Source organism: Notothenia rossii (genome assembly GCF_949606895.1).
Source record: "Notothenia rossii genome assembly, chromosome: 8".
NCBI lineage: Eukaryota > Metazoa > Chordata > Actinopteri > Perciformes > Nototheniidae > Notothenia > Notothenia rossii.
Window position 1 is genome coordinate 76,002,602 of NC_136906.1, and position 25,817 is coordinate 76,028,418.

At 40.0% G+C, this 25,817-nt stretch overlaps 3 protein-coding genes across 3 annotated transcripts; all 3 read right to left on the reverse strand.

Moving 5' to 3' along the window:
• Positions 1-6,912: 6,912 nt before the first annotated feature.
• Positions 6,913-16,841, reverse strand: cUnh1orf198 (chromosome Un C1orf198 homolog). Its single transcript, XM_079642128.1, has 6 exons — positions 16,480-16,841; positions 15,683-15,733; positions 15,089-15,214; positions 13,783-13,950; positions 11,605-12,033; positions 6,913-9,092 (listed from the first exon to the last, which is right to left on the reverse strand). Exons 1-6 carry the CDS (start codon positions 16,795-16,797, stop codon positions 9,036-9,038), a joined length of 1,149 nt encoding a protein of 382 aa, XP_079498254.1. The 5' UTR covers positions 16,798-16,841; the 3' UTR covers positions 6,913-9,035.
• A 1,085-nt stretch (positions 16,842-17,926) lies between these two features.
• On the reverse strand, positions 17,927-21,658 carry LOC307014524 (gap junction Cx32.2 protein-like). The gene is made up of 3 exons (XM_079642502.1): positions 21,508-21,658; positions 19,838-19,976; positions 17,927-19,024 (listed from the first exon to the last, which is right to left on the reverse strand). Exons 2-3 carry the CDS (start codon positions 19,964-19,966, stop codon positions 18,377-18,379), a joined length of 777 nt encoding a protein of 258 aa, XP_079498628.1. The 5' UTR covers positions 19,967-19,976; positions 21,508-21,658; the 3' UTR covers positions 17,927-18,376.
• A 965-nt stretch (positions 21,659-22,623) lies between these two features.
• gja13.1 (gap junction protein alpha 13.1) lies at positions 22,624-24,893 on the reverse strand. Its single transcript, XM_079642501.1, has 2 exons — positions 24,749-24,893; positions 22,624-24,087 (listed from the first exon to the last, which is right to left on the reverse strand). Exon 2 carries the CDS (start codon positions 24,057-24,059, stop codon positions 23,199-23,201), a length of 861 nt encoding a protein of 286 aa, XP_079498627.1. The 5' UTR covers positions 24,060-24,087; positions 24,749-24,893; the 3' UTR covers positions 22,624-23,198.
• Between the last annotated feature and the right edge of the window lie 924 nt (positions 24,894-25,817).

Sequence of the window (25,817 nt, forward strand, 5' to 3'; positions counted from 1 at the left end):
TTCAGGATGTCTCTCTTCGTGACAAACAACAGGAAGGGTCTGTGTTTTACTCCCACCTCCCGTTTCCACTCTTTGTGTGAACTTAGTGGTTTCACTAAGGGGATAACACCAGGTAGTGCATTTTTGAGCCCTTTTCCAGTTAAAAAGGCATATATTTAAGCCCTATTTCACTGCCCAGTAAACGATGCTTCTCCAAAATGTCAACAAACTCATTCTAAGCTTCTGCAAGGATTCTTTTAAGCCTTGGACATTGACTTTTTTTCCAATCCATAAAGGAATAAAAGTGACTTTAACAAATAGAGTTTCTTCATCCAAATAAAGGGTCCCTTCATCCTTCGGTTCATTCCACAAGGTTGATCATTGTCTTCATTACAAACATGTTTATTTACAAAGCTTTCCGACTGCAAAATGCAGCTGTTGATTCATCAGTTTACTCAATTGTCATGGAGATGGATCTGTTGACATGCCCGCCCTGTGGCTGTTACGGTTCCCTCTGTTCTCTATATCTCTTTTACGACTTCTTGTCTGTGTTAAATTCATCTCGACAAAACTGTCGACCTCCTGACAGACTATTTAAAAGGTTTAGAATAACTTTAATGTTGCTTTAACCTCCTCGTGTTTATTTCTGCCTAACATGTTTGCTGAAAACTGAAAACACTGCATGTCTGTACACATGAGCATGCTGTGGTCTCACACACACACACACACACACACACACACACACACACACACACACACACACACACACACACACACACACACACACACACACACACACACACACACACACACACACACACACACACACACACACACACACACACACACACACACACACACACACACACACACACAGACACACACACACACACACACACACACACACACACACACACACACACGCACACAACATGTAACAAATCTTCCAACGCTTCCAACGCTTCTCTGCCCATTGACTTTGAATGGGGTGACGTTACTTTGCCTCGCTTTTCGCCGAACTGCATTGTGGGGAAGCGAAGCAAAGATTTTCAGGATTCAAATGTTGAGCAATGTTCAACTTTTGAAGCTGAGCTGGAAGCGTCAGCCAATCAAATCCCGTTTATGCAAATCTGACAGTTCAAGCGCTAGCCAATCAAACTGCGTGCAAGCTGGGAGAGCCAGGCCGCAGTTCATTTCCTCATATTCCAAACGAGAAATTACGGTAGCAAATCACCCGGTTCTTTACGACCGGAACTATTTACCGGGATACAAACCAGAGGAACCAGGCATGGAGGGAGGTGGGAGAGACAGTGGGTGAAACTGGTAGGTTTTCGCCTGTTTGGGGAGTTTACATATATACAGGACTGTCTCAGAAAATTAGAATATTGTGATAAAGTTCTTTATTTTCTGTAATGCAATTAAAAAAACAAAAATGTCATACATTCTGGATTCATTACAAATCAACTGAAATATTGCAAGCCTTTTATTATTTTAATATTGCTGATTATGGCATACAGCTTAAGAAAACTCAAATATCCTATCTCTAAATATTAGAATATCATGAAAAAGTATACTAGTAGGGTGTTCAACGAATCACTTGAATCGTCTAATTAACTCGAAACACCTGCAAGGGTTTCCTGAGCCTTGAAAAACACTCAGCTTGGTTCAGTAAACTAAATCACAAGTATGGGGAAGACTGCTGATCTGACTGCTGTCCAGAGGACCGTCATTGACACCCTCCATCAGGAGGGTAAGACACAAAAAGAAATTTCTCAAAGAGCAAGCTGTTCACAGAGTGCAGTTTCAAAGCACATCCACAAAAAGTCTGTTGGAAGGGGGAAATGTGGCAGGAAACGCTACACAACCAAGAGAGATGACCGCAGCCTTAACAGCATTGTGAAGAAGAGTCGCTTCCAGAATTTGGGGGAGCTTCAAAGACAGTGGACTGAAGCTGGAGTCCAGGTATCAAAAGTCACTGTTCACAGACGTGTCCGGGAAATGGGCTACAATAGCCGTATTCCCATGGTCAAGCCACTTCTGAACTCAAGACAACGGAAGAGGCGTCTGACTTGGGCTAAGGAAAAGAAGCACTGGACAGTTGCACAGTGGTCCAAAGTCCTCTTTTCAGACGAAAGCAAGTTTTGTATTTCATTTGGAAGTCAAGGCGCCAGAGTCTGGAGAAAGGCTGGAGAGGAGCAAAATCCAAGTTGCTTGAAATCCAGTGTGAAGTTCCCACAGTCAGCGATGGTTTGGGGAGCCATGTCAGCTGCTGGTGTTGGTCCACTGTGTTTCATCAAGCCCAGAGTAAATGCAGCTGTGTACCAAGAGATTTTAGAGCACTACATGCTTCCGTCTGCTGAAAAGCTCTATGGAGATGAGGAATTCATTTTCCAGCATGATCTGGCACCTGCCCACAGTGCCAAAACCACCAGTAACTGGTGTACTGACCATGGCATTACTGTCCTCGATTGGCCTGCAAATTCCCCTGACCTGAACCCCATAGAGAATATGTGGGGTATTGTGAAGAAGAAGCTGAAAGACACCAGACCCAAAAATGCTAATGAGCTAAAGGCCGCTATTGAAGCATCCTGGGCATCCATAACACCTCAGCAATGCCACAGGCTGATTGCCTCCATGCCACGCCGCATTGATGCAGTAATCCGTGCAAAAGGATTCCCAACCAAGTACTGAGTGCATTAATGGACATTTTCAAATGTTTGATTGTGTTTTGCTGTTATAAATCTTTTTTTTTTACTTGGTCTGAGGAACTATTCTAATTTTTTGAGATAGGATTTTTGAGTTTTCTTAAGCTGTATGCCATAATCAGCAATATTAAAATAATAAAAGGCTTGCAATATTTCAGTTGATTTGTAATGAATCCAGAATGTATGACATTTTTGTTTTTTTAATTGCATTACAGAAAATAAAGAACTTTATCACAATATTCTAATTTTCTGAGACAGTCCTGTATATATATTGCTCGCATAAAATCCCCGGGGTTTTTTGCTTTGTATGTCGGGGGCGGGAGATTCATGTGATTGGTTGTTGGTCGCGTTGCTTGCGAAAAATCCCCAAGCTCTCAGACACGCCCAGCTCCAAGATTTTCAAGATTTTTTCAAAGCTGCTGTGTGGACGTACCGTTACCCTAACAAAATCTTCACCCTAAAATGATGTCCCCATAAGGGAGGCGAGTCCCCACACGTGACTATGTAAACAGATGTAGGTCCCCACAAGGATAGTAATACTAGGACACACACACACACACTGAGCCCAATGGGCCTTTTCCCTTTAAAGACATAAGCCTACATGAAAACCAAATCCTATCACTGCATGCACACACACACACACACACACACATACACACACACACACACACACACACACACACACACACACACACACACACACACACACACACACACACACACACACACACACTCACACACAAATACCACACAGCCCTTTTATTAATTTGGCTAGATTTCAAGCCTGCTTGCCAAGCTTTCCTAATGGAGAAATGTGTAGCCCTACTGTATCTTTTAAGAGAAAATTAAGAAGAAATGTCTGTGTGTGTGTGTGTGTGTGTGTGTGTGTGTGTGTGTGTGTGTGTGTGTGTGTGTGTGTGTGTGTGTGTGTGTGTGTGTGTGTGTGTGTGTGTGTGTGTGTGTGTGTGTGTGTGTGTGTGTGTGTGTGTGTGTGTGTGTGTGTGTGTGTGTGTGGGTGGTTGTTACGGGAGGTATGCTAATTCATATGGCACGAATCCTAAAGCGTTTCCAGGGAAAGCGAGGCTGGGGTCTGCAGACGAGGAGGAGCAGACTCGCTGTGAGCGTTCAGCAGAGGGACAGATGTGAGAGTCCGCAGGACGACGGCACGCAGACAGACCTTCCAGTGTGCACTCTGTAACCTGGAGTCAAGACCTTATGCAGACTTAGTTTAGATCCAAATAAAGGTCTGGACTTTAACACCCACACACTCAGACACTCAAATCCAGCACCACACGCCTTTTACGCTTCTATGGACAATCTTGCACTAATGTACATTCTCAAAGATATTGAAGTGAATGTTATTTTGTATATATTGATTGTTGTGCTTTTTGTATGTCTTAATGTGTGCAAATGTGATAACTTCCTGCCTTTATGTGATTGTGTATATACAGGTATATACATATTTTTATATATATTTGTATTTTTGTATTCGGGATTGTAGGAAACGGTATTTCGATCTCCCTGCCTGTACACACAAACTGAAAGATTGACATTAAAGTTGACTTTGGATAACGTGTTTTTCCTTGTTTTAGCAGTGTTTGTTTTTGCTGATTCCCACTGTGAACAAGTCAATCCACAGAAAATGAATTAGAAACTGTCTAAAATGTGATAACTTCCTGCCTTTTAATGTCATACACAATTTCCAACCCCGTCACATTGTCATACATGATGTTACATTTGCTACCTCCGCGACCCGACCACGGATAAGCGGGAGAAGATGGATGGATGGATGGATGGATGTTACATTTGGTATTTTAACATTAAATACAATTTGAAGAGGGTATCTTACGGACTTCCAACAGGAATTTCTTGCATTTAATGAACCAAAGAAATCAAGAAAAAACTTGATCATAAATGTAATTGTAAGTTGCATCCCTAAATCAAAACTATGTGATTATGTATGAGGGTTATATTTAAAAGCATCACCTCAAAATGTGTGAAAAATATCAACAAAATTAGCGTTGGGTTTATGTTTGTATAATCCTACATAACAGGACTGCAGATTGTTTCCATAATCTAATCATAATTTAGTTTCATCAGTATAAAAACATTTGAAACAATGTCCAACAATCTTCAGACCTCGATGCACAGTACTTAAATAAATGGGAAAATGTCAAATGAATCCGTGTCTGTCAGATCAGTAGTGTGGATTTATTTCCAGTTTAATGAAGGGCCATGTCTGATGAGGAAGCTGCCCCTTTAGACGAAGTTAACACAACATCAGTCTGGTTTCGGTTTCCGCTGTGAGTTTAGTAGCGTGCGATGATTTTAATTCACTCAAACAGTTGTTGCAAAAAAGGTGAGAGGCGGCACAAAGCAGCCATTCAGAGAGTGGAGGAGTTGGGAGGGGGGAGAGGGGAGAGGGGGACAAAGGTCTCTCAGTGTTGCAGGAGGATGGACACAAACATTAAGAGCTTTAAAACCAACACTGATACATGAGATACTTACATTTGATCTGTTTATGGACATTTAGTTTTGAGGGGAAAGCATAGTGTGTCATTGTAAAAAAATGTTTTAAAAAATCGTAGTATAGTAATGTAATAAAGTCTTAAGAAAACATTTATTATAATACTGTCAAAAGTGTCATAGAATTGTATGTTTACAATTCCAGAAAAAAAGTTATAATATAGAAAGTTAAAAGTGTCATCATTTTGAAACATTTCTGAAAACATTTTAAAGTACGTTGAAAAGTTCATAGTATAGTTTGTATATTACAGCATGTCAAAAAGAAGTCGGAAATTACAGAACGAAAGTCATAGTAATCATTGTATTGTAAAAAAGGTCATAGTAGCCTATACAGTATGTCGGAATTAAGTAAGAGAAAAATTATATATCAGGAAAAATCCTAGTATAGTAGTTGTAACGTTTTATTAAAAAAAGTCATAGTGCAGAAAATTATCAGTCATGGCATAGTTTGTGGAAAATATCAGGGAAGAGTCAATAATATTCAGTTTGGTGAGGACAGGGCGATTACACTCATGGTTCATGATCAAAGCAAAGGTGAATTGAACTTCGTCAGTTAGTCAATCACCCACTTCATGTCGGTGTAACTCTGACAGCCTTCAGCAGCACATTCATTATGGACGAAACACAGAAACCCTCTTCCTCCTCTGCATATCCACAGAGGAGCGGCTGCTTACGCTTCGTGTCGAGGGACCCGCTGGAATGAGCTCTGGATATTTTAAACTGGGCCAACGTGTTCAAAGTTTCCTCTGAGAACTGGACATCCTCCTTTAAGCCACCCCCCCCTTCTTCCCTCAATGGCATTTTGGTCCTGGTAGGAATTACAGCTGGAGGAATTGATGTCATGGAATTGAGAGGGAGCGCAACAAGAATGCAAACAATCTGCAAACCATGTTGCATCTGTATCCACAACACACACACGCGCGCGCACACACACACACACACACACACACACACACACACACACACACACACACACACACACACACACACACACACACACACACACACACACACACACACACACACACACACACACACACACACACACACACACACACACACACACACACGACCTCCTTTCTCCCTCTGTGCAGGAATTCAGCAGAAACGGCACTGTGTCCGTCATTAACGTTGGAAAATATGATAAGTTTGAGTGAGGGAAAACCAACCTGGAAACATCACTCAGCTTCACAAAGGAAAGGGGTTTGTGACCTTGACACTACATGCAAGAACATTGTTATAATGCACTGGTTCATTATGGGTCAAATGATGTTTATCATGTCTTATTTGTGTAAAGAAAACATCCAAAATACAGCAGTTTTTGAATCAACGTTTTCTATTTGCATTAGTAGATTCCTCCTTCATTTACCTAGACGAGATAAGCCTCATTTGGGTAATTTAACCAAAAATATTATTCCGTAAATATATTGTTTATTGTATTTCATTGATTGATGAAGGAATTAACATCACGCAAAAGTAGCATAACATACTGTTTTGACCCCAAACAATTCCCTGCTTTTCTGTTTAATATCATGAACATGAGACAAAATAAAAAACCAATAATCTACATAATCATCATCATAACTTAAACATATTATCAAATACATCAAATCAAAAACAAGATTCAAGTTGATGATACATCTTTTTGTAAACCTTAGTTTCTCCTCTTAAAAATATATTAGCAGAAAACAGACAGAAAAAACAGGTTTGACTTTTTTATTTTATGAACTTCTTCGAATCTCCAAATGCATGTGTGCAGTACATGTATAGCATAAGATACAATCAGCTGATAAATATAAAATTCAGTAAAATAGTACTCTAGTCATGTAAACTGGATCTTAGATCTACGACACAAGTGGTACAAAACACTACATGCCTGCTCATCTAAAACACGACGTCGGAGTGCGTCTCATTTTTATTACAAATGCACACTAGCTTTGCTCAGCACTAGTTTGAGGTCAAAGGTGACGGTAGCGAGGGGGTGAGGAAGTGTGGGTGAGACTCTAAATCCATTCAGAACATCTGTTGATCCCATTTTAACACTTTTCTCCTTTTGCTGCAAACCAGCTCCTAACTCAATAGGTGTGTTAAAGTTTGTAAATACATTCCGTGTTATTTCTGAGTGATGCAATGGTACAAATCCATGATGTTTCCCATTGCCCTGGAACATCCCATATTCCAGGAAGCTTAGGGAACGTCGGTAATAATTGCAACATGTCGGCCAGGACTGAGCACTAAACTCTAACTTCATTGGTTCATGGGGGATATGCAGTACGTATAAATAATCTTCATAACAAAAAACGAAGAGGGTTCTCGTGTTTTTGTCACATGAATATCTGACATGCTAACAGTTCAAAAACACATCTTTGCTTGCTAGTTTAGCTTCTTAAATCTATGTGAAGCAGCCAAGTCACGCTGTTTCTTAGCATCCACACTACAACAGGTTACCAGATACATCCCAAACTTAATGTACTAATCACTAACTGGATTTTTATCGGTATTGGCTAAAACATTTTTGCCGACCATCAAAGTGTACTGCTGATTTTTGTTTTTATGTCGAAAAACTGTGGAACACGGTCAAAATTAGCATAATTATTTGTGGTGTCATTAGGCGCTTTCACACCAAGTACTTTGCTGTACTTAAACTAAAGAGCAGATCGTGTTCACACACCGGAATAAATCCCACAAAATTAGGCAAATGAAGCCGCTGACGTCACTTCTTCTTCGTCTGCTTTGGGTTTACTGGCAGGCCGCAAACAACTTCACGGCGTATACTGCCACCCGGAGTCCCCGGCCGGAAGTCCGCGGAGTTGGGGACTGGCTTCAGTAGAAGCTGCTGGGACTCCCAGCAGCTTCTACTGAAGCCTTCCGAGTAAATCGCCAGAACGCCGACACCTCCTCATCTCCACCGCTCCCATGTTTTCTTTTGTGTTGTCATAAGTTAGTCTCTCTGCGTTGGTGGGCTGGACTAATGCTAATGCTAATAATGCTAATAATGCGAGGAAAATAAAAATGGCGGCTCCACAAAACTTTTTGGGAGTTTTACGGGGCGTGCTTTGCAATCCGCCCAGCCAATCAGAAATAGGAACCTTTTTCTCCCACGAAAGTACCTGCTCTCTAGCAGGGACGGAAAAGGGGGTGAAAGGTTTTCATGAACTAAATTCTAATTCCGGATTTTTTTGGTGTGAACGCACATGTTCTGAACTATATCGGAACTATACTGGGAAAAGTACTCCGGTGTGAACGCGCCTATTGTTATTGCTTTGTTATGTTGTGATGAATCCCTCTGTTTTGTCTTAGGTTATTATATATTTTCATTTCAATTTATTTGATGTGTTTTGGCTGCATCTTTGCATCAAATGAACTCTTTAAATAAAGTTTTTCTAACAATAAAATCATTGGATTATCACACTACTTTGCCCCCTGGCCTTTCAATCCCCTTTAAAACTTGTAATTGAAATACTTGAGGCTAAATGAATTGAAAATGCATCATATTATCTATTATATATCCCAAAGTGGTCTCAGTCTGAATGCACAGTCAGAGGAAAACAACCCCTTCTTACTCTGCTTTTAGTGCCAACAAAATCTAAGAGATTGAAAGCTAACCAGAGAGGGGGGGGGGGGGGGGGGGACACCAGCACACAGGCAGTGAGATAAGGTCTTAACAAGCCACTGGAGATAATCCCAACAACATAATGTGGTCATGCTAAAGACTGGTGTTTGTTAAATGTGGACGTCTGTAGTCATGGCAGTGTGGTGGTCCTTCTTCAGAGTGATGATGGCGATGACTCATTCAGGGCGGGGGCTGAAAAACTCAACTGTGGTTTACCAGTTGTCAAGGAAGTCGAATCCGGTCTTCAGGAGGTTGTTGCTTGTGTTGTACTGAGGGGGGTGGGGGGGGGGGGGGGGAGATGAGGGGAAAAGGGAGGAGGGAAGGGAGAGACAGAGAGGTTCAGTATATAACTGAGATAGGAAAGGACTAGGAAAACAGGATTCGTACAGCTTTTTAGTAAAAGGTCACTTGAGCAAAATGTCAAAGAAATGTGGAAAACTACGCTATTATTCAGAGAGACTGATGTATATTGTAGGTTTGGTTATATTTGTGCGAGGTGACGAACAAATAAGATGGTTCCATTTCAAATATTACACTTTTGTTGGTGAAACAACAGCTTAGGATGCAAATGAAGGAGTATATTCAAAATTCAAGCGTATTCCTAATCTTTGAAAACATGATGAATATATTTCCCACACTTTGAACGAACCCTGTACTCTTAGGTTTTCTTGACTCTTGTATCTGAAACCAAGAATTACAATTGGAATAAATGAATGACTTGTTTCCATTATTTATTTATTAAATTGGATTTTTTATGTTATTAAAGATTCCTACAATTCATTTATTGGCGAACATTTTACATCATGTCTAGTCTACGCATTGCACCTTACTGAAACTAATTTAGCTGCAATCTGTCTTTTAATTGCTTTCTAAAGACCTTCCCTTTTTCCTAACTAATCCTGTTTAGCATTTACTTGTCTTGTTAGAATGTATCGATACCTGTGGCTCCATAAAAGGCTAAACAAAAGCTGAACTTAATTGTAGAGCATGATGCATTGCTGGCAACACCCTAATGTCACAATAAAGAATTGGCCTTGTATTTTCTTTGCAGACACAGATTGTAATTCTAACTCTACGTCAATTATTGCTCCACTCACAATACCCAAAGCTGTGCTCTAGTGACTCTGAAAGCTCCCTCTGTGTCAACACTCACCTCCTTATGACACAATAAAGAATTGGCCTTTTTTTTTCATTGTAGAAGACATGGATTGTGACTTGTGTCTTTAGAGACTGAGCTAGTCGTCGCTCTGAAACCTCCATCTGTTTCAACATGGATTCTAATTGGAACACAATCAGAGTTGGGTGTAACGCGTTACAAAGTCAACTGTAATAATATTACTTTGGTCGGTAACGGAGTAATGTAACGCGTCATACTTCATTAATCACACTACAGTTACTAACATTGCCCGACACGTGTTACTTCGTTACTTTTATAAAATCAGTAATCACACTACAGTTAGCCTACTAACATACAGAATGACTAGATTCTCCCTTTGACAGACGAGAGGGATTTCCACCACAGGTTTTATATTTACGTGAAATTAGCGTGACTTTCACATAAAGTGCATAAACATGGCTGAGTCAACAGGCTGAGTCAACAGCGATAACTTGGGGGTGGAGTAGAGATGTCCCGATCCGATCACGTGATCGGGGATCACTTAATTTTCCAAAAATCGGGGATCGGGATTTTTTTTTTTTTTTTTTTAAATACTTTTTTAAAGTTTTGTATTCAATGTTACAAAACAAAAATGACCATGTTCAAGTCTTAAAGTCATCCTGAGGCCTTAGTTTTGGTTTCAAATTACAGAACATCATGTATGTGTTGCTTCTTTGGGGCTTGTTTTCATAGACCTGGTTGCTTATTTCTCTCAAATCTGGCAACAGAGTGGGCAGGGCGCTGTGTCTAATTGTACCAGTAAGCTAACGAGTACTGATAAGCTTTATTTTGTTTTGATCCAATGCTGCACAACTGAACTGATCCAATGCTGCTGTGAAAGAAAGAAGCTATATCCATGTTGGATAGAATATCCACTTTAAATAAAAAAATAACCTTAAGGGACAACTTGAATGCTTTTTTTCTCTTAATGCATTGCATAAAGATCGGATCGGGAAAAATCGGTATCGGCAAATTGTCAAAATCAAATGATCGGAATCGGATCGGGAGCAAAAAAAGGTGATCGGGACATCCCTAGGGTGGAGGTCTGCCCATTATTTTGAGTTTGTCTGAAGAAAGGACAGGAATGTGACGGTGAGGTGCAAACTGTGTCCAGGCCAGAAGCTTTTATCCACTGCTGCAAACACAACGTCAAACCTCAACAAGCACCTGCAAAGACAACATGCTAACGTGAAGCTAATAGCTAAGGAGGACCTCCGAACCCAGAGTGAGGATGTCGAGTAAAGTAACGAGTAACGCTGTAGGTGCGCCGCATTTGCGCTTCAGATGAGGCTCCCTCCGAAGTCTGCGTGATCCGCCTGTAGGGAGGGGCGGCCCTGCGAGTAAAGTAACGCGTTCTTTATGTAGAGAGTAACAAAGTAAAGTAATATATTACTTTAAAAAAAAAAAAAAGTAATATGTAATATATTACTTTTTTTGAGTAACGACCCCATCTCTGCTCTCAATCAATCATTGCTCCACTCACAATATCCAAAGCAGTTCAAAACAGTGCTCTCGCTATTTACTTCAACAAGGACCATGCAAAGAAATGCATTCATCTCAGAAAGGAGAAGAGATGAATTGATTTTTGCTAACAGCTCATTTCCATCTGCTGTTTCAACACTCACCTGGGCGAAGGTGGGGCTGGCGGACGAGCCGTCTCCCTCTCTCTGTTCTCTCTGTTCTCTCTGTTCTCTCTGTTCTCTCTGTTCTCTCTCTCTTCTCACACTGCCGGGGGGGTTGGAGGGCTTGGGGGGTTTGGGCATCATCCCGGAGGAGAACACCTCATCCACGGTGGTCCCGACGGAGGGCAGCGTGCTCTGAGAGCGCTCCCACCCGGCCACGGACGACGACACCCTGACAGGTGGAGGAGGGTTGGGAGAGATGGAGATGGAGGCCGGAGTAGCGCTGACAGCCACAGGAAGAGGAAGAGGAAGATGAAGAGGAACAGGGGGCTGAGGGGCCGGAGGTTTGGGGGCTCGGTGCTTTGTGGACCTGGTATGAGCGGGAGGGGGGGGCTCCACTACCTCAGGCTCCTTGGTGTTCACAGAGGTCTCCTGGGGGAAAAGCATCATAGTCACGGTTGATATTTTTACCGTAATTTCATATTTTATACATATTGTTAGAGCCAGTATTTTGTTTTATAAGAGAGGCCACCTCATTGTGACGTCTGTAGTCAACACACTATAAAAGACTACAATTCCCATGGGCAACCTGCTAGAAAGAGGAACAGTTTTCAACCGTCCAATTACCCTTTAAGTTATATAAGCCGTATCAAGACAGAAAGAATACCTAAGTTGTTTGTTATTTTATTTTTGCCTATTTTTCTTTTTTTTTAAACTATATTTTTATTGAAGTTTTCAAATATGGACGTTACACATACATACAATAACGAACATTACACATACATAAAATAAAATAACGAACATTACACATACATATTACATACATGGTCAGTCTAGGTGGCGGATACAGTATAAAATCAAATGAATAGGCATGTAAATAAACACAGGTCAGTATACAGATGATACAGAACAAAAATCTGAAAGAATATGTCACTGTAGAAACGTTTTCCCGTTGCCCCCTTCCCCGCCCCGGTCTTTGTTGTTATTAATCATTACAAACATTATTTTTCAGAAACTCCATGAAGCTCGCACAGATATTTTCAAAAACTGCCAGCTTTCCTTTAGTAATGTATGTTAGTTGTTCTAAAGCGACACATGCTGACAGATCCTTAATATATTTATTCATACTAGGTTTGTTCACATTTTTCCATTCTATAGCTATTGCCCTCTTAGCTTGTAAAAGACACAAGTCTATAAGTGCACGCTCACTCTTCTTAGAAACAAAGTCTTTTGGATAAATACCCAGGATGCACAACTTTGGCTGACAAGGGATTTCCAAAAACTATTTGTTTTGACTATTGTAAAGGCCTCTTTTCTGTGTTGCATGTGTACAAGTTTGTTATTTTGATTTGGAGCAAACGCATCGTATAACATCGTCCAAACCATCGGAGGCCAAGCAACTCGTCAACTGTAAGTAATATAAAAGGAAAGAAACGAGTACAAAAATGTCTGTTTAAGGCGTCGAGTGGCTTGGTAGAAAAACTAGGAAGGAAGTCACGACACATATGTTGAGATACCAAAAATAAATGTTGATGTCTTTTTATTGTCCTGAAACTGATTGCCACAAAAAAGGGGTCCCGTATTGGCTGACATCTCATTTAAAAAAGGGACAGGTCAACCCACAATGTATTTGGGTTAGGGTTAATAATGAAATGATTGATAAAGGAATTCACATCGTGCAAAAGTAGCAGAAAATGCTGTTTTCGGCGACCAAAAATTCCCTGCTTTGCTTCATTAAAAAATGTGTTTTAAATGATACCTCCAACACTCACACCATAACAATCTAGATTTACAAATAGCACTGCAGGTAAGAAAACATGTATTAGCTACAGTATATAGGGACGATGCACAAACAAATAGACCCTTCGGAAACAAACTACAGATCTGTTTTTGACTGCTAAGCTGCTGCATTCACCAACTGTTTCTCCGACACTTGTGGAGGCTGCACAGATGCCAGAGTTCTCAGCTTCAGGCCAGACTATTTCAGAACACACAGCTCGATAAGGCAAGAGTTTGGGTGGGACTCGCTTTCAATCTGTTGTTTGTTTGAAACTATGCAGACCAGAAAATGCTGTACTTGTGCCAAATGTAAAAAAAAAAAAAAAAAAAAGGTTTTGGCAGCTGTTGATTGAATTGAAAACGCCATCAGAGTGAGAAACAGTTATGCATATCAGTGCTCACCAGTCGGAGGTACGAGGGCAAGGATTTCTCTCCTTTCTCCAGGGACTTGATCTGGCTGGGGGTCAGAGACTGGAAGTCGGCCATCTCTCCTTCCAGTCTGGACCTCTCGGCGCTGATCTTCCAGAAAGACGACTCCTCCTCTGGCCTCCGGGCCTCGCTGACAGTCACCTTCACAATCACACAATAATAATAACAACAGGTATGAGTCAAACATTCCAGAGTTTAGCGTCTGTATTTATTCAATCATACAATGCTTTGCTCTCTCCAGTAAAACTCTTGGCATCATTGTCGTGATTTAATTCAAGGTGAAGGTTTACCAAGAGGCAAGGGGAGTGTTTGTTTGTGACCAAAACGCTTTGAAACTAAGGCCCCGTTCACACGGAGACGAAAACGAACCTTAGTCGATATCAAAAAAGTCTTCCGTCCACACGGAATCGGCTCAATAACCGTGTCCGTTCACACGAGACCGCTGGAGACGCTGTAGTACATATGCCGGGCCTGTGAGTGGCGCTGTACTTCCGCAGCAAAATACACCAAAGCAGTAGATTTCGCACTAACATCTGTAGCATGGTCAGTAGCGTCTGGAGCACGAAAGCAACCCTGTGATCCGCCATTGTTGTTGTTGTTTGCGAAACACATCAACAATGACGCGGGGGTGAGCAGCAGAGGTGGGGGCTATGGCGTCATCGTTATCAGGAAATTAACGTATAGGGCGTACACACTGAGCCGTTTGGCCCCCCAGAGCATTTCGTCTGCAGATCTATCCACCTTGGGAGCCGTTATCGTTTATTAACCGTTTCCGCGGTTCCGTTAGGGCCTCGTGTGAACGAACCGTCCATACGATAGAGAACTGTAGCGGATACAACCCGTTTCGTCTCCGTGTAAACGTGGCCTTAGCATGTTGCTCCAAATATTTTTGTTATGAGTAAACCATTGAAACACCTTAATAACTAAGCTGGGTTTTTTTACTTTGTGTGTAAAGAGGGATGTTGAGATCTACTTCATAACACCAACCCTACCTCCTCAGTTTGATCAATTGCATTTGTATTTGACCTTTATTGAACCAGGATAGGTCTCATTGAGATTAAACATCTCTTTTTCAAGAGAGTCCTGGCCAAGGATTCTGTCCCTTCCAATGTGTGAAAGATGCTTTGACAAATCAGACCAACTCTTGATTTTTAAGAATAATCTACCTGTGAGATTTGGATGCGACGCATTTGAAAGCCAAGTCTTAAACTACATATAACCTTTTGATGAATGAAGTGTTTTTTGTCCAACCAGCTACAGGGCACTCCTCTCAACATACCTTAGTTCCTGGAGTACTCTTGCTGATCTGGTTGGAATGAGGAACCTTCGCAGGCTTTGATTCGGCCTGAGAGACTGAGACTCCCTGTTCTGCCGGGCCAGACGTAAAGCTGAAGTCCAACTGGCTCTGAAAGATGGAAGCGACAATATCTCAGGACTTGAGCGGAACACTACTTGCACATTTTAGACAGTAAAGAGGACATATTTAGATAGTGCACAGCAGAGATCAACTCATTATTACAAACCGTAAGTCTTGAAATAACGAGTTAATAGCTGGACATTATGATGGGTAAACATTTAAGTAAACTATCAAACTACAATGCCAAATAGTACCTAAATCTAAAAGTAAAACGTTTTTAAAAGTAAAAGTTTGATCATTTATATATTTGTGTAATTGTAAACCTAATATTAGAGGTTTTTTTTGTTATTATTGGTCAGACAAAACATATTGGAAGAGGATACATTGGACACGATTCGAAGGAACTTAAACTAAACAATCAAAACAATAAAGACCAACATATTAAGTTGCAGGGTTAATATTGAGCCACATTTCTTCAACAAGCGGCAGACTCAAACTTTAACTAAATATTCTTACCTTTGTTTCCCACGAGAAAGGGGCAGAATGCTCATCTTGCCAGGTCATATCCTAAGAAACACAAAATCAGAATCATCTTTATTAACCTAATATGTGTGAACGTACAAGGAATTTCTTTTTGTGTTGCATTGCTGTCAATTTACTTAAATAATATAGACATGACAGCCAGGAACAAAGATGGGCAAATAAAGAATAATAGACAGGACTATAAAAAGGTACACAAGGATGTTAAGCAATTAAAAAACCCACTAACCACACAATAACTTATATACAAGTCCAGTTTTTCTGTAAACAAACAATTGTTATTATTATTTGTACACATCTTTGTAAAATGAAATTGGCAGTGAATGTGTTGGTTGTACAGGGCTGTTGACAACTAACAACAGGATAGTTATATTGCCAACACTCACTGACTTTCCTTCATTATATAGTAATGTCTCATTCTATGTTTAGAACAACGACTTGCATACATTATTTATGTTGTTAGCCTTAAACAGAAACACATATTTTCTTAGCGAACCTGTTTTCGACAACTTATTATGTGAGGGTAGTGTATTTTACATAACATTGAGTATTGTTCCACATTTACGCCTCATTTTATATAGTTATCCCTTCTTAAAAGTTGCGATTACAATCATTTGGTAGCTATGCTACGTTACGTCTTTAGCCACTATGACGTTAACCTGCATATTTCAACGGCTACGTGGCTAGTTAGCAACCATGACAACACTGGCTATTGTGACCTGGAAAAACACTTAAAAACACATTAAACATAAACAAAAATGTTATTAAATCACCTCCTCTCCGAAGTGAACAATCTTCTGGCCCGTCTGAATGAGAAGTTTGGGGTAACAGAGCACTTCTTCACGGTCTACTCTGTGCATGGCGTATCGGGCTCGGATCTGAGGATCCATCATCTCGTTATCGATGGCGCTGTCCTGCTCCTGATGCGTCATTTTCTCCCATGTAGGGCCGTGTTTCTCTTCAATAGTCTTCCTCTCCTGCATTATCTTCCTCGCCATGGAGTTGATGGAGGAAAAGTATTCAAACTTCTTCTCCTCCATCCTGTGGGAGCTGAGCCCCGCCGTGTTGGCGGAGGCTATCATGGCGGCCATCTTTAGCTGCTTCCAGCTGTTGTTATTTTTTTTTTGTTAGAAGAAGGAAGAGGAAGCTGGTTTACGTCCATGTTTTGCGTAGGTCGCTGCGTGGGCGGGTCGTCGGTTTACGTAAGGTTTACGTCACACAGATGGACCAGATGTTTTAAATGGCGCCATCTAATGGTCTTTCCCAGCAAGAGCGTGTGCGCAGATAGTGGCAAAACGGGCAAAACACATTAAAAATCGATATATATAATCTTATTTATGGGGTTCATTAATGGCATAGTTGTCCTTTAAAGTGGGAACATGTCCGGACAACTTTCAGAAGGGTCCAATTGTGTCCCCACCACTATTTAAAAGCATCATTTGTTAAATGTATTCCAAAAAACAAAGTGCACCAAGACATTTTAGCTCAAATATGAGAATATTTGAGGCAAAATATAAAATAAATATAAAAGCAACGCATTTTCCATGCGAAAAAAAAAAAAAAAAGAGTAGGCCTATATCTAACATTATTGACGCCTTAAAGATGTTAGAAGAGACCCATTAGTTATCTGTTTTTATTTTTGGTTTATTTTGGTCTTATGTTATTCTGTTTTTGTTTGTTTGTTTTAAGACAAAAACGGCCAATATATACCCTCATAAGCGCTTTTGATTCATAAATGTTTTGAAATAACTTTACATAATTTGTGGATGCATTATTCAGCAGATCTACAGTGTATATAAAAAATCCTATTCCAACTGAATCTATTTCTTGTTGACACTATAGGTGAGTGTTGCATACAAGCCAAAACACTACAAGAGAGACATGTGAATGTAGTTTTCATCCAAGTATTGATTTGTTTTGCCACTGGGGGGCAGCCAACACAAGGTGTGTACACAACGTTGACATGTCATCACCTTTGACATTGACATGGACTATTTACACATCCAGCAGCGTTTAAGCCACATTTTCCATTACTTGGTGTCCTGGCCATCTGGCGAAAAATAAATTCGTTTATATTACATCTGACTATTCGCAATTGTTTTATTAAAAGTGGTTTTCAAGATTGTGTTGTTGTTTTTGTTTGTTTACTATTTAAAATATTTCAGTTTTACGAAAAAGAAATGTGTATGAAAACAGTGATAATTGTCAAAAACTCAGATACAATTTTTGACAAAATAATATTTTAATAAACATTGTTTGACTCCTTTTTACAATATACTCAAACGCAAGGCACATACAATCACATTCAAATACAAAACAGGGAAAAAAGATTGATTTGTTACTAAAATATTACAAGTTGGGCTTGCAATTTTAGCGTTATTGAAGAAACTTAAAAGTAAGATGGCAAAAACAGCCCTTAAAACCGTTTCTGAGCAACAACAAAAAGCGTTAAGCTAAACCAAATGGCTTTAAGCCAGCGGAAATGTGTCAAGTACAAAAAACAGCAAGGAACAAAATACTCACTTTCTGTACACTTTTTAAAGGTTGCCTCGTTTGTGTCTGAAATTCTTAAGCATTACATAAATAAATAAATGGACTAATTTCAGTCAAAAACATTTCTCAGTAATTATGCAACTGTGTACATTTTTTACACAATTTAAATGGCCTTATTCAGGCATCATGGAGGCTCATCTTGTCACTCTTGATCAGAATGCCTCCATTTAGACGCGGGTGAAGAGTGATGGCCGTAGACGCGACTGTTTTTTTAGACTTTCGTCTGGCTGAGCGTAAACAGGCCAGGTAGAAGATCTCCATTACGTTGAGCAGGACAGAGATGCAGGACACTACGAGCATGAAGATAATGAAGATGGTCTTCTCTGTGGGGCGAGACATGTAGCACTCCACGGTGAAGGGGCAGGGGGCTCGGGAGCAGACTATTCTCGGATCCATGATGAACCCGTACAGATAATACTGCCCAACAATAAACCCTACCTCCAAAAGGATTCTAAAAATGATGGAGGTCATGTAGTTCCCCAGCAGGTTGCCTTTAATCTGGACATGGCCGCTGTCGTCAGAGTACTTGGGAACTTTGACGATTTCGCTCGTGGAGTGGGTCTTCATATGTTCTCTCAGCTTGTTTTCATTGTGGATGACATTCAGGACGTGTCCGAGGTAGATGAGCGTCGGTGATGAGATGAAGATGATCTGGAGGACCCAGAATCTGATGTGTGAGATGGGGAAGGCGTGGTCGTAGCAGACGTTCTTACAACCAGGCTGTTTGGTGTTGCATATCATTTGGGACTGTTCGTCACCCCACACCTGTAATATTCAGAAGATACATTTATATTATTATCAACAGAGTAGGAGTCAGGATGTCTCAGTAGCGATACAAAATAAAAACGAATGCTTTTTGGGGCAAAAGCACACAAAAGGTTTTCCTTTATGCCACTGTATCATGTTTTCTTTTTTGAGTCCTCCTTACAGGACACTTGATCCTTTCTTCCTAACAGACAGCCACTCTTCAGGTTACTTTTGGTGCATTTTCTTTTTAAATCCACGCCTCCCACCCACCTACATCCAGCAGTATACAGTCCTCTGAGTGCTATGTTACCTTGGTGGACATATGTGAAGGCTTTTCATATATTTATTGCACATATTTCCCATCATCCTCTATTTGCATCATTATGGACTTCCACTGGAAACGTCAGATAAGGTAAAATAATGAAAAGTAACAATTAAGCAGAAAAGTGATTGAGTTACAGAAGCTATATACACCGTTCATTTACAAATATATTGATGATAGATGATTGCACCTAACTTTTTAGTATAACATTGTCATTTAAGATATAAAAAAGTGCTTATAATGCCTAGAAAATACCACAATTCATCAAAAATTGGAATCAAATCTCATCCGATGAACACGGAACAGTCTACAGGCTACATCAAGTCCTGGTATTGTTATAAAAGCTGATAAGGGTTGTAATTAAGGCAAATATAGTTGTCATACTGTGGACCCTAATACGGCCAGCAGAGAGTGTTATTTCACCGTAAAGCCTTTAACGTGTCATAAAAGTAATTCATCGGTTAGGTTAAACACGTCTCAAAGTAAAGTACTGATGAACAAAAGGAGACCTTCTCTGCTCCGGCTCCGAGGATCATGATCCTGAAGATGAACAGCACCGTGAGCCAGACCTTCCCGATGACGGTGGAGTGAGACTGGACCTTATTCAGCAGGGAGGACAGAAATCCCCACTCTCCCATGGTCTCTGATCTGGTGAGGAGAGCAAACAGAAGAATTGATTATGATATTGATGCCTGGACGATGATATTGCAGACATCTAACAACGGAAGACTCTATCAGATAAAGACAGAGGAGAAGCGTAACCCTAACCCATATAAATATAGCCTACACAGTAATATCAGCGTTTACTTATTACATGCAGACCCTACAACTTTAAATAGTCTTACAAAGCATCTATTCAGTGAACCGGAGATAGAGGCCGATGGAAACTCAGTAATCCAAGAACACCCGCCAAGAAAGGTCAGGTTCTTTTTGTTAGATTTGGTTGTCTGGCAGCATTTTTATTTATTTTTATTTTTATTTTGATATATTTTATTAATCCCCGTGGGGAAATTGTTTCTCTGCATTTGACCCATCCTAGTGTTAGGAGCAGTGTGCTGCCATTTTGAACGGCGCCCGGGGAGCAGTGTAGGGAACGGTGCCTTGCTCAGGGACACCTCGGTAGCACTTGGTCTTGCCGGGACCTGAACTGGTGACCTTCCAGTTGCCAAGCCAAGTCCCTATCGACTTCGCCACCGCCGCCCAAATACAAACAACTAGTAACTTGACTTTCATGAAACTTGGAGCAAGGGTTTAGCATGTGTTAAGAAAAAACACGTTACATGTTGAAGTGTATTTCAACCACAGGGTTATACACGCATTATTTTTTATTAATGGCATTTTATTTTTGCTCAATGGTTTCCAAATCATTTGGCACATCATGGTTAGGTGAAACAGATTGTACATGGTATTAATCTAGTATGATATTTTGGAGAACAGATGCATCATTTGTGAAATGCTTTTTATTCAATTTCATTCTGCACTTCAAACCACAAAGGTAAAGGATGAAGCATTTTTTTTTTAACACATCGGGCGCGGTGCAGTTTTTTCTGATTATTATTTAACTTAAAGGTTAAACATCAACAACAGCACAAGGTATTTTTTTGCTCAAAGACATAAACCCGTGTTGTAAAAACTCCTAATCTATAGTGTAGTATGTTCACATGGTAAAGAAGGATCGATAACATCCATTGCATAACAACAACTTATCTCAAGTTGTCTTGCTATAGGAGGTCAGAAGTCCTGATAGGAGAGGAATTTATCTTCCACAGATGTTTTTGTGATTTTGAATCGCTGATAGATATATAGATATTGTTCACAAGAATAAAAGCACACGTATCCACATTACACAACATGGCTCCATTGGTCAAAGGTAACATTTAATTTTGTTTGCAAAAAATTCAGAATCGTGAGAAAAATGTAGAAATATGTAGAAAATAGTGAATTTTATTATTAATAATTCGTTATTACATATTGTTTAATGAGTTCCCCTGTACTCACACACCCACTTTTGCTAACATGCTTACAACACTGCCAATGTCAAAAAACAAACTCATACCCATCATAATATAACATTTTGGTAGATGTTGTTGTGTTTAATTCAAAGCAACATCACTAAATGTACTTTTGAACTAATTCAATATTGTATGTTGTGTTGGAAAAAAGAATGGTACCAGCTTACCTTTGAGTTGAAAGGCCTCTGCGGACAAACAGTGCTCACCAGCTGTGGAGAAGTCTGACGGAGAGCCCAGTGAACCAAGCAAAGCTGTGTCTGTGGTACCTTGAACTTTAGGTTCGATGATACTGCGCAACAGCGAGCGCTGACACGTTGTCCTGACATCTGGAGATGATAGATTTAAAGTGGAGCATTTTTTTTGGCGGAAAACTGACAAGATTGTAAAGGTTAATGATTGATTGGCAGCGCTATAAAACAAATAATGTTCACTGGAATTTTTTACTGCTTTTCCAGGTTATTGTTTACCATTATCAGGGTCACATTCTGATGATGATGCTGTTTGAAAAACGCCTATGAAAGAAATGACTTTTCTGCACTTTGTTTCAGATACAATCTCAGGGATTTAAGGACAAGGACGCAATGACATGAACTTGTGTACACACTTACGAAATCCAGTTTAACCCTGAATAAATACTACGTGAGGATTGTCACATTCATTGATGGTTGAGATTGCATCAAGAGGTTCATGGTTCATTCTGCTTAATTTTCAGAAATTCTTAACCAATGGAGCAAATGTATCTTGTAATCTCCCCAAAATGTGTTTGGGTTATGGTTCGGGGTTATTGTCTTTGGAGAGATTTTGTATTGAATTGCAAAGTGCAGGTGAGTGTGTGACCCACAGTTCATCTTATGTAAATGCCCTTATCCTTACATGAACTTATTAAACCCTCTCTCTGAATCAGAGGTTGACTTATCGATCTGTTGAACGCACCCTATTCCGAAGCAAAAGAACACTGTCACAAAGTTGCAATGATTAACGGCTTACTCAAATGTTGCTTATCGATTAATCATTAATGTCGTTTTTAATAAGGACAAAACTGGTTTCAGCTTCTCAAAAGTTAGTTTTTATTTAATAATATATTTAAATGAATATCTCTTTATGATGTGAACCATGGGCTCTGGGAAGCGGTGATGATATGTTTTATTACTTTTTACGGTTTAAAAAATGTACTCAATTAATTCAAACATATCTTTTACTCATCGGTAATGAAAAATATTTCCAGCTTAAAAGTGTTACTAAAAAGTGTCAGTCATCTTTGAAAGAAAGGTGTTTGAAGCCTATCATCTGAACATCATTTATTCAGTCAGGAAACAGTTTTTCTTCAATCCAACCTCAATAATTTATTAAAAACAACATAGCACATAAACATGTTTCAGCCATACAGTGGAAACATACTTTTTCACCACAATCATCGACATCATAATCATTGTTTATCAGTGAGCAAATTATTCGTTTTGGATACTTACAGGACACATTCAAAACTAGGCAAGGACAAAACTCTGCTCACTAACAGATTAACAAGTGGGTATCTAAGAGCATAAAGACATCATCAAAATTGCAGACTTTCCATCATTAGATTTCCTGTTAAATAATAAAAAACATATGTAAAATTCTAACAAAGTGCCCCTACAAAACATGGATGGACAGATTTAAGCAGACTTTACTCAGCAAGAACATTTCTTAACTACACATTAAACGTGCTTTTCCTTGTTGTTGTTGTTGTTGTTGTTGTTGTTGTTGTTGTTGTTGTTGTGTCATAATGTGTACACCCTAATGTAATATATTGAGTCTTTTAGATGTATCTGAAAAAGGAACCAGAAACATAAAACAAGTATTTAATGCATCGTAATGTTTTTTAATGTCCACTCAGCAGCCGTTTCTCCTCTTTGGCTCCATCCAGACTTCCCCCCATGCTCTGGCTGCTCTCCATCTCAATGTTCATCTTGTTCTCCCTCAGTGCGTCTGCTGTGTTCGGCCATTTTGGACCCAACAGGGTGGCAGGGTTTTCCGCTGAGGTGATCTTGTGAGTGTGACGCCTGGAGCCGCACCTGACCCTGGTGCAGAGCAGGTAGAACACCTCGATGAAGTTGAGCAGCAGGGAGATGCAGGCCACCACCAGCATGAAGATGATGAAGATGGTCTTCTCCGTGGGGCGGGACATGTAGCACTCCACGGTGAAGGGGCAGGGCTTCTTGGCGCAGGGGAACATGGGCACCATGATGAAGCCGTACAGGTAGTACTGGCCAATAATGAAGGCGCTCTCGATGATGATCTTGACGATCAGTTGCGCGAGGTAGCTCCCCAGAAGGTTCCCCTTGATCTTCACCTTCCCCTTTTCATCCGTGTATTTGGGCCTTTTGTTCAGTTGGGACCCCCCAGGGCTCAACATGCGCTCCCTCATTTTATTCTCCTGGTGGATGACGTGCACGGCGTGGCCCAGGTAGACCAGCGTTGGCGTTGAGACGAAGATGATCTGCATGACCCAGAAGCGAATGTGCGAGATGGGGAAGATCCAGTCGTAGCAGACGTTCTCACAACCAGGTTGCTGAGTGTTGCAGAGGAAGCCCGATTGCTCGTCCCCCCAAACGTTCTCAGCGCCCGCTCCCAGGACCATGATCCTGAACAGGAAGAGGACGCTCATCCAGATCTTCCCGATGACCGTGGAGTGGGACTGGACCTTGTCCAGCAAAGTCGACAGGAATCCCCAGTCTCCCATCTTTATTTTGTGATGATCAGTTACTAATCTGTGATAAAAAGAACAAAGAAAGTACTCATGAGCTGATACCACATTATGTTTGCAATGATCCTACGCCACACCTTGTGACCTGAACTATTAACTTCAATTAATACGCGGCTGCTGGAAGAAAGACGCTCCGTCTCTTTTTTAAATTCGGTTAAAATAAATAAGTTCTTGAACTGCCTACTTGAGGAAAAAGAGGAAATCAGAGCTCATCGAGTCATGAGGTAGCTGGTCAATATTCTCCTAAATTAGTCATTAGTGAGAATTTTGAACGGAAAAAACAGCAGAGCCAGTGGCTTCAAACCAATAAGGCGTAAATACAATTAAACAAGACAACTCTAATAAAATAAAAGCACTTCTTCTGTGTTAATTTAACATTAGAAAAAACTATATTCTAATTCTGATTATAAAGAATGAAGATATTAAACATATGTCTTGAAGGCAACTCTGAAACATGAAATTAATCCTGTGCCATCATTGGTCATACGAATACTGGTATAGAAAAGCCAAAAGTACAATTAAAACTTTCTTACAGTTATTATTATTTGTATGAAAATAAACAACGGTACTCTACATTCCCAGCCTGGATTGTACCCTTTACAAATATTCAGATATTCTTTCAAAAAGCGTAAAATCTGTAGCAGAGAACAATGGTTGCATCTTACCTGGCGACCAGTCGGAGAGGACTGCCTGCGTTTGGGACAGATGGTTAACTTTAGAGTTGGACCTTGGAGTTTTTAGCTGGGTGAGGACAGCATGAGGACTGATGCAGATTGTTGCACAACACACATCTGGCAAGAAATGTCACGTTGTTCCCGTCAGCCAACGAGGGCAAAAAAAGTTGTTGGAAGACGGTCAGTGTAATAATTGACAGGAGCTCAGTATCTCAGCTAAATGACCTTGGATGTTTGGAAATAAACAACTTAGTTATCACAAAAGATAAAAACCACTACTGCCCATATTTGAATATTCTGCCTATTTGACTGCATGTTAAATAAGTGTATAGTTGTAAATAATACAGTTCTACCATCTAGTGCCAATTAATACGGACACAACGAACTAACTGTCATACATAAACAGTCTAATGGTAAACACAAAGTGCCCCTTCAAACAGATGCCTTTTTTACAGTATCATTCACCCCTTTGTTCATTTTGAAAAATCTCTTTTAAGAAAATGTGTGGAAAAACAATCTTCTTGAGGTTTGAAACATTTTTATGATATAATGATACCGTATCTTGTTACTCTCACTTGATTAAAATCAATAGATCAATAAAGTATCTATCTATCTATCTATCTATCTAAAAGTAAGAGCAATAGCAATAAAGCACATGAGATAAAATAACATAGAAATACTTGTTTGCTGCTACCATCATAATGTCTGTCAGCTAAATATTAAGCTAAATAGCCTAGCTTATCAGAAACATCCATATAAGGCAGACTCTAACTCACACCTTGCCAATATAAGTTTAGCGCACGTAAAATAAGTCCCCTTAGACTAAGTCTTGATATTTGTACCCTTTGTGTTTTGTACAGCGTTAAACAATTGAATAAAATTGTGTATTTGTTACGTTTGGACAGAGCGTTGAACTTGTTTCCACCCAAAATGGCTATTTCAACACATTTCTTTCTCAAAATAATAGCAATAACAGGTATTTTCTATTTGCCCTTTTTGTTAATATTTACCTGATACGATGAACAAATTATTTTAGGAATAAAAAGTTTGCTGATTGTTT

What these genes read in the sequence shown, in the direction of transcription:
- cUnh1orf198 (XM_079642128.1), bottom strand. Translation starts at nt 16,797, where the DNA reads ATGGCCGCCATGATAGCCTCCGCCAACACGGCGGGGCTCAGCTCCCAC. An exon ending in CTTTCTCGTGGGAAACAAAG is followed by an intron (nt 15,215 to 15,682) that starts GTAAGAATATTT and finishes TCCATCTTTCAG; the next exon opens with AGCCAGTTGGACTTCAGCTT. An exon ending in CCAGCCCCACCTTCGCCCAG is followed by an intron (nt 9,093 to 11,604) that starts GTGAGTGTTGAA and finishes CACCCCCCTCAG; the next exon opens with TACAACACAAGCAACAACCT.
- LOC307014524 (XM_079642502.1), bottom strand. Translation starts at nt 19,966, where the DNA reads ATGGGAGAGTGGGGATTTCTGTCCTCCCTGCTGAATAAGGTCCAGTCT. An exon ending in TCGGAGCCGGAGCAGAGAAG is followed by an intron (nt 19,025 to 19,837) that starts GTCTCCTTTTGT and finishes TGAATATTACAG; the next exon opens with GTGTGGGGTGACGAACAGTC.
- gja13.1 (XM_079642501.1), bottom strand. Translation starts at nt 24,059, where the DNA reads ATGGGAGACTGGGGATTCCTGTCGACTTTGCTGGACAAGGTCCAGTCC.